The sequence below is a fragment of the Ruditapes philippinarum genome, unplaced genomic scaffold (assembly GCF_026571515.1).
Source record: "Ruditapes philippinarum isolate M1 unplaced genomic scaffold, ASM2657151v2 ctg1598_1_1_1_1, whole genome shotgun sequence".
Classification (NCBI taxonomy): domain Eukaryota; kingdom Metazoa; phylum Mollusca; class Bivalvia; order Venerida; family Veneridae; genus Ruditapes; species Ruditapes philippinarum.
Window position 1 is genome coordinate 164,040 of NW_026860722.1, and position 15,344 is coordinate 179,383.

The following is a 15,344-nucleotide window of genomic DNA, read 5'->3' on the forward strand; positions in this document are numbered from 1 at the left end:
TAATAAAGGCATTTCGGAAAACTTGACATACTCATAATGAAAAGGTTATATATTGAAAGACTCAAAGTACAACAAAATATACAAGAATGTTTGAAAACGGATTTTTATAGCACAATATTTATCTTACCTTCATAAACACAAAAAAACAACAACAAAAAAGCTAAGAATGATATGGAAAATGTGACTGTAAGAAACTAACCTATTTTTATATTTGCATATCCCTAGAACGGTTCTCTACAACAATATAGTTATTATAATATACTTATGTAGAAAAACGAAATGAAGTCGCTCTTTAAAACATAATTGTTTAATGACTTAGTAGGAAATAAAACCCATAGACGGAAAAAAAGTTGACTTATCAAAGTTAACTTCGAACATTAAGGAGTACTTGAAAAATTCACACGAGGACAAAAAAATGATCATACGTTGATAACAATAGAAAAGGGAAGTGTAATCGAGATATCTAAAAGTGTCCATTGTTCTGAATGTTAACCAACAAGTAAAATTAGAAAACAAACGGAATCCAATAAAACGACCTAAAATGACATAACTGAAATATTTAATAGGTTTGGTTTTTGCCTTTACATGTACAATAGTGGTAAAGACATGCGACGTTCAAGTCCACTAGCACCGGCTTAAGTAGTATTCAATGTTTAAGCATGACAAATGCCTCTAAAATTAAAAAAAAATAAAAACATCCGCAGATATATGAATACGACTGTGATCATTCAACCGTCAATGTGACACTTTCGTGTAATTTTATATAAAGCGACGGGTTGTAAAGTAAAGAAATACATGTGCCCTAAACGAGGAAAAGATGGCATCTTCCCAACAAAATATAGAACGATGTGGTTTAAAGGTATAGCCTTGAGAATTAAGTGCATTTAATTTATAAGTTATTTCGAAGTTATAGACGTGATAAAGCTCTGTGCACGTATTCAATATACTTTTGCTTTCAAACCATTGATGAAAAAGATGATTGGAACATTGTTTGAAACAATATTATTAGAGACGGAATGCTTTTTTATTAAACAGCAGACGGAATACTTTTAATTAAAGAAAGCATTACTTAAACAAAACAAATGGTGCTTCCTTTAAAAATGTTCAAACTTAACCATGTTGAAAAAATCTAAATGCACGTAAAATACATTTTCCTTATTTTATATTAACAAGCGGACAGATTTAAGTATTTCAAGTAAAATTTGTCCGCTTTCTAAGTATCTTTAAGATGAAGTTTTTCCGCAAACTTTTGTTACACTAATTTCTTGGAGCTGTATATCAAAACAAGGTTGTTCCAGGTGACTTATTTACTTACTTCATAACTATTTAGTACATTGAATGTCAGTCAATAAAACCGCTTTTAACATTTTAATATCCATAAAACCATGAAACCTTAGATAGTTAATTGCTAGTATACGGTGTATAGGATTGTAGAACTTAAACTTGTAATGTACCTACTTATTTATCTTTAATTTATTTGATAATTAAACTGAATTGAAAGTTGATATATTTAAAATTTGTATACACATCAAAGCTCTGTACCTCACAGTCTGAATGCTTTAACAATTTACATTTTGCATTATTGTTGAAAAGTAAAATATTTATTAACAGCAAAAACACCATGAGAATGCTTTATTGGGGAATGTTTGATGTGTGCGATAAATGATCTAGACCACTTAGCCAAAGAATTATTTCCCTCACGCATATAGCGGAGTTTGCAATTATAGTTATGACTCAATAAACAATAGCTTACTTAATGCGGAAATAATAATTTGAGAGCACTTCACTGATAAGGAAATATAGCAATCATAATCAATAGTCATTGTTTGAAATGAAAACTGAATTATGTGCATATTTAGTTTTTCCTTTCTTCCATTTACAGCGCACTTTTTCTGTAATTTTGCACCGGAGAAGAACCACTGATGTTCCGTAAGCTTACTGGATAGCTTTCTCTGGCGTGATTCAGTCCCACAGCGGAGAGGGACAAGTGCTTTGAAGTCAACGACTTTAACCACTCGGCCACCGACACTCCTTACAATTCGTTTGCCTTCTTTATTAAAAATCTTTTTCCTGGTATAACAGATGATGTACAATTTCACTTTATGCTCATTTACATATGAAATTTGAATTTCAACAAGCAAAGTTTTATTTTTCCCGAGTCTGATGTTTAAGTGCAGAGTTTAAAATCTGTTTACCAGCACCTCCCCTCGTCGCTGTAGGTTCCAATCACATGAGAAACATTGGAAACGTTCATGTGAGGAAGCTCTTCAGATAGCTTATAAATGTTTGGTGGTTCTACTCTGGTGCCATTAAGTGCCTGAAGTAATGCACGACATGGCGCTACTAGTCAAACTGAAAAGTTGCCAAAAGTTGAAAAGTTATTACCTTTTTGTAGTCGGTTTGACTTGAAAATGAAACAAACAAAAAAATAAGCAAAGAAATTCTTTATTGTATTGTGAAAGTGCATTATTAGTTATGTTCAGATAGTTTTATTTATAATTGGCCTCCGCGCCGAAGCGCGGCGCCCTTATGGAATGAAATCAGATTTTGTGAAAGGGCGACAGCAACTTCTCGAGCCTTTTAGTCAGTCATAATAAAAGCCGAACATTGCGATCGGTATGAGGGTGCTTGATTATTAATTAAGAATGAAATATCGCGATATGTTACAATGAATAGCGAACTGGAGAATTTCGCAATGCAAACATTTTCAAATGAAATAACCTTTTCCGTCAATAAATCGCGCTCTTTCGGGGTTTTTTATTTATCATTTTGTAGTACACAGTGGGTTATCATGGTATGTTATTGTTTTACATGTATCCTGGAATGATCAGTTGATGACCTAAATATTCCAAAAATCTATTTATAGATATATCTATTTATCACTCCTATCGGTAATTACCGGTCTCTCCCGGTCTATTTTGACCGGGATTTACTAGTGACCGGCGAATAGTACCACACGTTAATTGTCCGGTCTCTCCCGGTTTTGGAGTAGATGTTTGATATCGTTACAATTAGAAAAAAACAACAACAATAGCATGTTTCATTTTATCTATATGAGATAAAAACAATAAATATGTACACGGATTTATATGTAATATAAATCCGTGATAAGTACAATAATTGAGAAAAATGTACATTTTTATGGTATTAAAATGACATTATCAACTATGAAACATTTTATTTCATTTGTTATCCGTGTTTAGTAAAGATGCCGAGGAATTATTCAAAGTTACAAATTAGATTTTATGAATTATTCAATTGATTGATAATTTAAAAAATGATAAAGAAAAATACAAATGTACATGTGCATGGTTTAAGAATAAACAATATTATATATTGAAAGATAAACCATAATTTACTGACTTTTTCCAGTTAAGCTTTGACTTATAATCGTCGGTCAGGTCAATATGACAATTGAATTCTTAAAATTTATTTTACAATTTTAATAAAAAAAAAGATTAGTAAAAACTCAGTATTAAAATAGCGCATAAAACACAGAAAAGAAAAGAAAACAATATTCATAAAATTTGTATTTTTTTTATTAAAATTAATAGATATTACAATTATTGTATAATAAACAATTATGCTCAACATGATCAACATGGTAATATAACCAGTGTCATATTTTTACTAACTTAAAGTGTGAACAGATACCTTAAGAGGGGGTCTTCGCTAATAGCGATAACATAATAAGGGACAATTACAAAGGTGTTGGACGTGTTGATCATGCGTTACACATATGGATTATAAATGATTGCATACATGTTTATCCGTTGCTATTAATAACCACGATCATAAAGAAATAACAAGTAATATTCTAATCTCTAGCATGCCAATCAAAGTTCATAATGAACAATGTCTTTCGTCCGCTCATTCATAAGTGATATACATTTCTGGTAGTTTATAAGAATATCTTGTCATCATATGTGTACTAGTTTATCTTCACTTGCTGCATTTCTTGCTTGGACGCCCTTTGATGCTTTGCATCAATGCTTTTCTTGTATAAATTCTAGCACATGGTTTCTTAGGCTTGCGGATAAAAGAAATACAATGAATGCATATCCTATCAAACATAAAAAACTGAGAATTTTTCCATTGCGGTATAATCAACATTTAAAGACGCCGATCACTTCTCTTTTAAAGAAAATAATATATTTTATATAACAAAATAGTCTACTTTGTGCAGAAAAAAGGAATACTTTTCTAATTGTTTGATATACAGGAGTCTCTATAAATTTATAAATAAATAAAGGATACATATGAAAGATTGAGATTCATCATCTATTAAACAAGGAAGTAAAAAGAGTGGTATCATAGCCTACTTTACTTGACTGCATCTCATTTTCTTGTGAAATAAGTAAAACGTCGATCACTGTAAAAGACAACGACCATGATCCTCAATATTAGTTCATTTTGTATTTTTCAATCATTATATACCATGCTGGAAAAAACTGTCCTTATATATTTTAAAGCAGTACGCCTCCAGATTCAGGCTAATTTTCATGAAAATTTGAAAATGTATTTAACAGCATAATATTTTAAAGTTACCAAAAAATACAATTTACACATTATCAATGGCTCTTACCACTTATGTTGATTACAGTAAAGAGGTCAAAATATGCATATGTAGCCCTTATTGCGTTAGTAACGCAGTAAGAATATAGTTATGAACACTTACAATTACGTTAATTATTCTCACATACCATGCAATTATTTACTAAAATTTTTAATCTTTATGTGACCCCAATGTTTTTTTGCCTTGTATATATAAAAGAACAAAACTGAGGGTTACTGGTTTATTAATTTAATTTGTAGTGGACACTAGCTTTATATATAATTTTAATTTGGTACATTTTAACATTAAACATTATATGTTATACATTATACAACATACACATTACATTTACATTACATTTACATTACATTTATGGCACATTTACCAAGCCCTGAAAGTATAAACACAAACATTTCATACTATTATGAAATATATAGTTTTATACATTTGTATACACTACAGTACCTTAAATATACTTAATTTAATATTTTATTAACAGATTAGTTTATATGGATAGACCATTTATTTTATTTTATGTAAATAAATTATGTACACATAAAATACATATTTAAATGTATTACATTATATTGTACCTGCATTTAGTGACCACTTAATTATTTACTTATAAAACAATATACAATATATGCTTAACTTAAAAATATACATGTAGCTTTAAAAATATATAAACAATGACATATAAATATAACATACCAATTGTGGATTAGACTTTGTAAATATACATGTACCTTTGTTACTTACACCTGTTTTACTTTGCTGTTAATTATGCTGTAAACTGTAATTTACAAACATTAGTGCAATACAAATAGAAACAGTGATTTTTAGGAATAACTATAAGATAAGAACATATGCTGCCATTTTGAATTTTAACACTTAAGAACAATACAAATTTATTAAAATAACTTTTATTAAATTTACAACTGTATTTAATTACTATAAGTTTTTATTTAGTTAACATTAAAACTTTTAAAAACAAATAAATAAAACATACAAATACCAATTTCTTAATTTAAATTTTTATTAATAATATAAAATTAACACATTTTTATGTTACAATAACCAACAACTTTTTTAACACAAAAAATAACCTTAAGTAACCCTAACTTTAAAAGGAAAACGTTATGGTTAAGCAAATAGCAAATGTGGTTAAGGGAACATAATTACACAAAGTAAAAATTAAAATTAAACAAGGCCAACAAAGTTACCTTTCTTAAAAAATAGCAAAAACCTTAAAAATAGCACTTGGTTACATTTATACCTTTCCTACAATCGTAGTACATTTTTCTCAGATTTGATTTTATCGAAATATTTTGCTCATCTGGAGGCGTGCAGCTTTAAGGCAATTTAGCATAATAAGTGCTTTTGTTTACTAGACTTAAGTTCACTTGAACAATTTACCTTTAAATAGTTTTTTCCTAAAGTATCCTATTTCGTTATATTTTTATGTTTTCTATTCTTTTATTGTTGTAAAAATATCGTATGTATTCAATGTTTTAAACATTTAATATCTACAAAATAAATCCATTGCTATTATTCATTTTTTTCTATGAGCGTAAAACATGTCTTATTTATTTATTATCAATAATATAAACATTAAATCTTTAGTGATTAGCTCACAGTGGAATCCTGATAATTGCGTATACCTTACAAAACTACGTATAATCCATATACCAGAAAACGATATCGCCTCTGAAGCTAAAACGTCTATGCCAAGCGGGTTTCTGGTGACCATGTTTCTTAGCGCCCTGTGCCTTATGTTGCCAAAATGTGGGAAAACTAAGCTAGAATGAGTTGCATATAGACAATTTGAATTTAATAAAATGTCTTAATGTTTCTATTATAATTAAAAGTCAGTCCAAGGCAATTCCAATGCAACGCGAGCATATGACGGCCGCCTTTCTTAAGATAGTTCCTTGTGCTATATATTGCACATGTTAAATTGCAATGCAATAGGATCAATTGGTAGCTCATGGAAGGATCTGGATGATAGTGTAATTACATTTAAATAATGGAAGACGAAATCTCTGGACCACCTAAAATGCGTCGTTTCTCATGCGGGGTCATGTTTCTGAGGCCATGTATTGCCATGAAAATTGATCTCTAAGGTATTTCGTTGATTGATTTGATAGGAAATTAGACCATTTTGAAATAGATGATACTCCAATCTATTGCTTTTTGTTGAATTGCAGGAGCAAAATCAGACGAATGTGTATCTCACGGTTTAATACTGCAAAAGACAGTAATTTAGAAACAAACATAAGTAGAATATATATATACTAGCAAACGAAATCGCCTCACCTGCTAAAGTGCTTTACTAAGTGGTCATCTGACGGTCATGTTTCAGAGGCCTTGATTGGTCTCCAAGCTATTCTATTGGCTAAGCGAAAAAGAAAACGAACCATTGAGGTTGTTACGTCGGACTCCTGAAAGATGACTGAGTCTGTTCATGGTGGTAAATTAAATTCTTTTGTTAATGATACAAACTATTTAGTTTTTATTCTTTATCAGCATAAACATTTTACACGTTCATAGCCAGGTATTATGAGACGGTTTATAATCTTACATAAACATTGTATATACATGTATAAAACATACATAATAATTACAGAAAAGAATTATGATGGACTTGACATAGTTATATGATTACAGAAGTAACAGGGAATGACAATGTTTTGTTTTAATCATTACTATTTGAAGAAATAAACCTTAACCGAATACTAGACAGTAATTATTTTTTTCAACTGATATTTGACTATATTAAGGTAATTTTTTCGTTAAATCTTTCAAAGAAGAAGTCATAATACTTTTCAATTTGTTGATATTTTACCAAGTATAATAGTATCTTGGGAAATAAAGTGCTCTTAAATCAGAAGGATATGGACATAGTAATAACAGATGGTACTCCTTTTCAATACCTTTCCTATTACATTTCACACATGATATATTGTTTCTATCTATATGTCTGTAGCGACCTTCTTCTATAGCTTATCTATGAGCCGAACATAAACGCAAACAAATATTTATTGCAGAGTCAGTTCTTGTTGAAGTTGACGAAAGTGTTTATGTTTGTGGACGATAAACTGTCAAAATAAATAGACCATATGCAACCCAACAAAGACAGTCACCTGTTTAATTACAAGAATGCAGTGTCGTACAATTTTGGGAAATGGGTATTTTTAGAATTCTTCAAAAAGCAGTACATGCTAATATAAAGATACTTATGGTTGACAAAAGGTATGTAAAACGTATCAGATCTCAATCAAAGAAATTGTTCTATATTTAGATCTTTTCTTTGAAATGCAAAAATAAAACTGACCTAGAATTTAAAAAAAATCTACATACACATGATTTTTCAATTTCTGAATCAAACGAAAAGCTATTTACGTCCTTGAAAAGTGTATCGAATTATTTTGAAGTATATAGTACAAAAGTATCTCATTGATATACTTTTTGGGGTTACAATGTACACACTTTATACCTTTTTGGGTATCACATTGTTTTCCTTATATCAAATTGCATATTCTATTAACATTCTTTCGCATAGCAAAACTGAATAATTCGTCTTGCTTTTGAAAGTAAGCAGATGTAAAATTGTATCACAGTCAAATGGCATTCTAAATATATTTTTCTAAATCTCGAATAGTACAGGTCATAAGTAATTTTCAGAATGAGAAACTAATAAAATACAAGGCGATTGTTTTTTACTAATCATTATTGAATTTCGTTTGTTATCTGTTTTTCACCTGATTGTCTCGTGACTGGGAACGTAATTTTAGAGATCTTCTTCCAACACTTATGCTGGAAAGTCAGTGTAGGATCTTTACTGTGCCGTGGTGACTTAGAATTCAACAAAACAAATAAACTGAAGGTAAGTTTTTACCAATTGTCTCGTTATTTGGATTAACGATTATTTCTTGTAGGAGCGTTTATGGTCAATTGTCTTGTAGTTGGGGTTATTTTAAAAACAAAGTTTTGAAATTTAACGGTTAGTTTTATACTTAAATTGAAATATCAAAGAATAATTTAATGAAATACATTTAAGTGAAATGACTGTCTTAACTATATGTTTTAATTCATCATCTTTTTATCATCTATTAGCTAAGTTAATTTTCATTAAGATTTGACAAAAATGGAAAATGTCTCAAATCCAGTTGAAGGATATTAATGAAAATTCCATGAATTTAGTCCAATTAATGTTCATTAATAACAATAATGATTTAAACTTAAGTATAATATTAAATTTTACTGGGGTTGTGTTTCAGGTGTATCGTTCCTTACCAAATACAAACGTAAATAAAAAAAAATGATTGCACCATATCATACTAAACCGTTTATGTTTTGCATCACTGTCTATTCTTTATTCACAGTATTATTTGATAAATAACGAACAGAAGGTGACGCAAGTCGACTGAGTAGAACATATAGGGGGAATGTATTCTTTTTCTTTATTTCGTTTTTACTGTTTGTTAATCACTAAAAATATTAATTTCGCTGCCAGAGGGTTTTTGTTTTATTGATCACCTATCTGCCAGAGGCTTTTCTAAGAGATTACTATATTATTAATTAATATAATTGTAATTATTTTTATTAGTATTATAATAATTATATATGTTTCCAAATCTGTTAGACTAGTATAATGATAATTATTGTCGATGGTATAATGTTCTTTATATTTTTGTTATTATTATTATTATTATAAATTTATTATTATTATTATCATTATTATTATTATTATAGAAACAGCTGAAGCCGTCCATATGGCAAATACGCCGAAAATAACAGGGATGGCAGTGAAAGGGTTAATAATAGCGACATGTCATCATTTGCGTTATATGCAAACATAGCATTAAAATGCGCTAATGTTAACGTTATACTATAGGCGCGTCAATAAACTCTTTTTTACTGTCAACCGATCTTAATTCGAATATGTGATAAATTCTATTCGTGTAGAATCAATACTAAATTTATTTATATCGTCGAATAAAACAATAGTTTGCTCCCAGAGGTTCACATGATACGTTTTAAATCAACTCATTTAATAAATTTAGTATTAAATCTACACTCATTCAATATCCTTAATTTATTGTATTTTCGTGATGCGATCTGTGGACAAATAATGTCTGCACGTAGCTCTCGGGAAGCTTTATGTGTTACAGCGCTTCCCAATTTCTGATATTTAACAACAAGTGCATATGTATTTGCTTTAAATAAAGTATAATTTCCTTACATATTTCTTCTAAAGATTGATGACATATTCAGTCTTTTCTGTATTGACTCCAAATAATTTGTGTTTATTGATTTTATAGAAAGAAGTGTTTGAGCAGAATATAAATCAATCTGAAGTCATCCGAAGAAATGGATGTCCAACACAATGCACGATTGTTCCTTAATTCACTTGAGGCGGGTGATATGATATCATTTGACTGTAAAACTGCCACTCATTGGGGAATCTATGTTGGTATGAACATGGATACTACTCATAGTAATCTTTACAATTAAGAATTAAACATTACATGTAAGATAACTTCTCCAAAAAGATAAAATTAAAGATTTACGATTGATTGGAAAAGTATACACGCGAAGCTTTACTCTGTTGTTAAAATGAGACAAAAGATAATTAGAAATTGAAAAATATTAAATAGCTTTAACAGAATTACATATTTCCGCTTCCATAAGTTTCCTTTACCAACAAAAATCGAAAGGATTCCATTATTCAACTTCCGTCCGAATAATCATACAGTTTTATCAGTTTAATTTGTTTTCTGCAGCGATACATTGCTTAAGATGTAGTATAGATAACATGTTTCAATGAATGTTAACCTGTTAATGTGCGTAAAAACTTTGTCTACATGTAAATGTCAAATACTTAAGCTAGCGAATGTTTATTATCATGCGAGTTTTGGATGAAATTTACAAGCACACTTGTAGTGTGTATGTATATTTTTAGAGAAGATAATATTGTTGTTTCGAAGGGAGTTTTGTTGATCTGTTGAAGTTGGTTGAATTTAATTGTGGTGATCTTAATTGATCAGCGTTCATTGGTTATAATTAGTTATTTTTGGTTGTTGCATTATATTTGATTGTTGAGTTATATCTGTATGTAAGATATTTTTGGTTGAGATTGGTTGAGTTGTATTGATTGATTTTTTCTTGTCAAGATCATCATAGATGATGCTTTGTTTTTTTTAATATATCTGTTAATATTAAGTGTTTAGTTTAAATGGTTTTATGATGCTGAATAGATTTTTGTGAAGTTAATATTGTTGATTGAATGTTTGTGGTTTATATTGTATCCTAGATTTGTAAAAATAATTCATTTTGTGTTCTTAAATTTGGTGACGATTTTATTGTTTTGTTTAATTGTAAGTTGTTAAGATTTTGGTTCAGGTGTCTATAGTATTGGTTCGTATAAAAGGCATATACTTGAAAAGATATTTTGTATAAATGCCATAACTGATGTGTTTGTTTTGGTTGTAAATAATGATGAAAGTTTGTTGTATTTATGTATATATGGATTTGAGATAGAAAAACGATAAAAAAATACCTAAAAAATAGTGTTAACTTAACAATTTATTAGCTAGTTTTCCAATTGAGAGTATTCCAATTTTAAGTCAGTCGGTGCTGCCCAGCCTCCATATTTTGATAATTGGTAAAAGTTTTATTACTAAATCTTTCCTTAGATTACATAACATCAAGGCAGTCATTCTCCTGACAGTCTCCTACCAACAATTATCGGTACAATTTCATGTGCCTTTAATTAACGATTTAATTGTTAATGAACAAAATACCTTATCATTCATTTTGTATCCGTGTATGATTTAGTTGAAATTAATCTAATATTTTGTTATAAAATATATAATTTTCTATACTATTTAGGATTAAATCTGAAATTCAATTTTTAATATTTCTTTTAAAGGAAATAAAAAGGTGGTTCACCTTACTGGGAAGGAAGAAGACATTTTAAATGACTTAAGTGATCAAAATGAAGCTTTATTCACTGTCGCCGATAAGAAATATACAAAAGCATATGTTAAAGAAGAGGATTTCTTTGTTGTGGCTGAAACATTTGATACATATGAGAGTAACTTATTCGACCATCAGGAAGGGATGATGTAAGGTGCATTTATTCCTTTGTACTTTTTACCTTCCGGTAGAGTACTTTAAACATGATCAACTTTAAGTCCTTGTTTAAGTGATAAATTTGCTAAGATTCTTAATTACATTATTTTATTTTACAGGAGTTAACGCAAACTGATTTATATGTTAATATGTGTTTTTGGTAGAAAATAGCAAAATGTGAAGTCACTGAATCATAGCAAAACATCCTTTTTAAATAGAATTGTTTTTAACTTCGCTTATTGACTAAAAAAGAAATCAAAATAATGTGAAATACAATAAGCTATCCTTATATTTCAAATTGAGTTATCTCTTCTGGAAAATGATCTTAATATGCTTAAAACTAACATTAGGGCGCACTTAACTCATAAAGTGAGATGTTTCATTTTTAATGTTCTTTAAGCGTGCAGAGTTTCAGCTAGTTATAATTGCCTTTCCTTACATATTTGAAAAATGTAGAAGTCTCTTTACGAGTATTTTGTCTTATTTAAGAAATAATTTGCAAAGATTAACTTCATGCGAAACAAAATCACAAAATAATTTTCGAATATTGGCAAGTCTTTCAAACATTTACTCTTATTTTTATATAGCCCATTCGACCCAGATGAAATAGTGCAATTAGCAAAAGTAATGAAAGGAAGGATATATTATGATGCCACGTGGAACAGTTGCATGAAAATGGCTATTTTCTGCAGATATGTTACTATTTATGATTCAAATGAGGTAAAACTGAACAAAACTTTAATTCTTAGGTTATTATTGTTGTAATTCTTCTATCATATATAAAATGATAACTTGTTGTAAAAAAAAGAGTTTTGTTCATGTATCACTTATGTAATCTTGCGCACGTTTTTGGCGAAACTCAAACTTAATTTCTTTAAAATGAACGAGTCTTGTTGTATAAAAGCTATATGCTATAGAGCTTTTTTGCTGATCAAATGACGATTTGTAACACTTGTCTCTCTGAATATTGATATTATTTACTTTTAAAATTTCAAAGAGGAAGAAATGGTTCAATTATTTTACGTCATCTGCACATAATCTATTAGTATACAACATACATCTAACGTCTTTTGACAATAAAAAATGTAATGAACAAAGGAAATTGAAGCAAATGCTCAAAGTATTATTTGTTTTCACATTGAATCTATACCCTTAGAAGAATTATTATTAAACATGTTTTATATAGATAAACACTTACACTCTTTGATACTTATTGTTAACTGTCACATTAATCAAAAAATAATTCATTACAGAGCGAGGACGAAGAAAATGATGATGACGACGTAAATATAGTTTTTTATCTTGTATCATCAAATTTCTTATCATATCTCTTTTTATCTCTAATAAGTTATAGATTTCAAGGCGGTTGTAACTTCTACTTTTATGATACTTCCATTTATGTGATCATTAATTTGATGTTCTTGAGAAAATTTTACAAAATAATATAATTAAAAACTCAACCTATTTATTTTTGTAGGCCTAAATTTATTTATTAACCTTTATAACACGATGTGGACTGAAGTTTTATATAATGTTTAAAAATTTGCAAATGATCTTTATGTAGGTAATTTAATCTTTTTAACTCTTTTTATGGTTGATAACATACTTTCAAAATAATTATGTAATGTCAATTTGACCATAGGGAAGTGTCGATGCAATAAATGCAAATCTATCTTATAAGAGAGGCGATAAAACAATTCTAATTCAGAGGCGTCAATCTGCTACCGGACCTCAGTCTGCTAAGGTAAATTACTGTTTAGTATTTTACAAGGGAAACTACACTTCGTGCTTTATTAATTAAAACTATACTAATAAAAGTAAGATATTCATCTTTAAAATATTTTATAGAAAATGCTCACTTCCGAGGCTTTCACATTCATTTGATAAACGGTCACTCCACTTAAAATTGTGGTGTACGAAAAAACGAGCGAACGGCATTTTCGAGATCGAACGATTTAAACGGCTAATTGTAAGTACATTTTTTTGTATTGTTAATGTTTATGTCTTGTAATTTATTAAAGATGTATTTTTCATAGAGACACTGTGAATACACAAACACTATTTTACAGATATGTATATCTCGGTCTTAACACTTGATCATGTCTTTTTTTAACTTCTGTATCTTAGACTGCGCTCCTCCTTATACGCAAATTAATATGGCATTGCGCTCAACGTCGAACCTTTCGCTCCATGACTTGCCCTTTGGCTCCACTACTTTCAAAACATTTTGATATACAAAACTAAGAAACCCACCAGGAGTAATGTATGTTGCATGAAAGACAAGTTCTTAAAACGAGTTGATATTTTTCTTATACGCTTTTTTAAAATAATTCCGAAGAGGAGGGCATTTTAATGGTTTGGAAACTCAATATTCTACAAATCGTCGTTCAATTTGTCTGGGGAAACAGGTTCCCCCGGGTTTAATATATTATTTTCTCTTTGAAACAGCTTAGATCATTGAACGCCTTAAACAATCCTACACGAAACTACATTTTCGGTTTTCGAAAATCTTAAATGAATTACAAGATAAAAACATAAAGTAATACTTACATTTAGCCATTTGGATCGGCCTTCCGCTCCATCTAGAACATTTTTCTGTACACCGCATTTTTTGAAGTGGAGCGACAGTTTGCCAGGCGTGTTGTTATGCTTACATAAAAAGTGGATAGCATATGGGTGCATGCCAGTCTTTCTTGTATACGTACGTTCTGTTTTCCTTGTTAGATCAAATTAATTAAAAAAAGAATAAGCCCATATACATATTTATGACCCAAATGTTGTTTATATGACACTTGGACAACAATCAAAATCGCATTGACAGTGTGTGTAAATTCTTTGTCCGATTGCTCACTTATTATGTTCAAAGGCCCATTGTGCCCAAAAATACTGTTATTTTTATTTCTCAAAAGGTTTTATATTTGGTTTACTTTTATAGTATCTAAACAGTTACTCATTTGTCATTTACCTGAACTATTTTGTCTGCTGTTGCTTTTGACAATGAGTACAGTTAAGGTGATTGAGTATTTTGTATAAAAGTCAAAATACGACTTTTATGATAAACAATTACAACTTTAGTGCTACTTTCGTGCGGTAACAAGCACCGAACATGCTCTTTTATCAGAATTTTAGCATTATAAAATAGATATTTTCGTTCTGAGAATGTAAAACAGTCTTCGTGTGTAAGGTATAAAGTTCCTTTAAGAAGAAATAAGCCTAAGGTTTTGTTAACATTTCGTACGAACATTGCCAACGGCCTGGAGATCTGGAGATGGTTTTCAGTATATAAGTTATTGGACAAAGTCATTGTTGAACTTGTGTTGCCCTTGTTCAACGAAAAGGAAAAAACATAAAACATTTCTTCAGGAAAAAACATAAGCCTTGTTGCTTTAGTTAGCGAGAAACATTGCATGTCACAACCAAATGACCTCTTTTGTTTTTGGGGTCAACATTAAGTGTAGGGTCCCGATGAATTTCTTTATCAAATACTTATCTGATCAGTACCCTTAATAGAAATCAGCTAATATGTGTTAACTGCACATTGCATAAAGATGTCGATATTGAGTTGGATAGTGTAGGCTGAATGATATCATCACAATGTTATATTGTGTAAAATCGTTTGGTTGATCAAGAATTTGCAAATTATTAAACCTTA

At 29.5% G+C, this 15,344-nt stretch overlaps 1 protein-coding gene across 1 annotated transcript; it reads left to right on the forward strand.

The window, feature by feature from the left end:
* Nucleotides 1-9,884: 9,884 nt before the first annotated feature.
* Nucleotides 9,885-13,436, forward strand: LOC132713181 (lecithin retinol acyltransferase-like; the record flags this gene model as incomplete). The annotated part of the gene is made up of 5 exons (XM_060695666.1): nt 9,885-10,031; nt 11,490-11,685; nt 12,280-12,412; nt 12,946-12,975; nt 13,335-13,436. Coding segments are annotated over exons 1-5 (564 nt in total), but the record flags the coding sequence as incomplete, so codon positions are not given.
* Nucleotides 13,437-15,344: the final 1,908 nt, after the last annotated feature.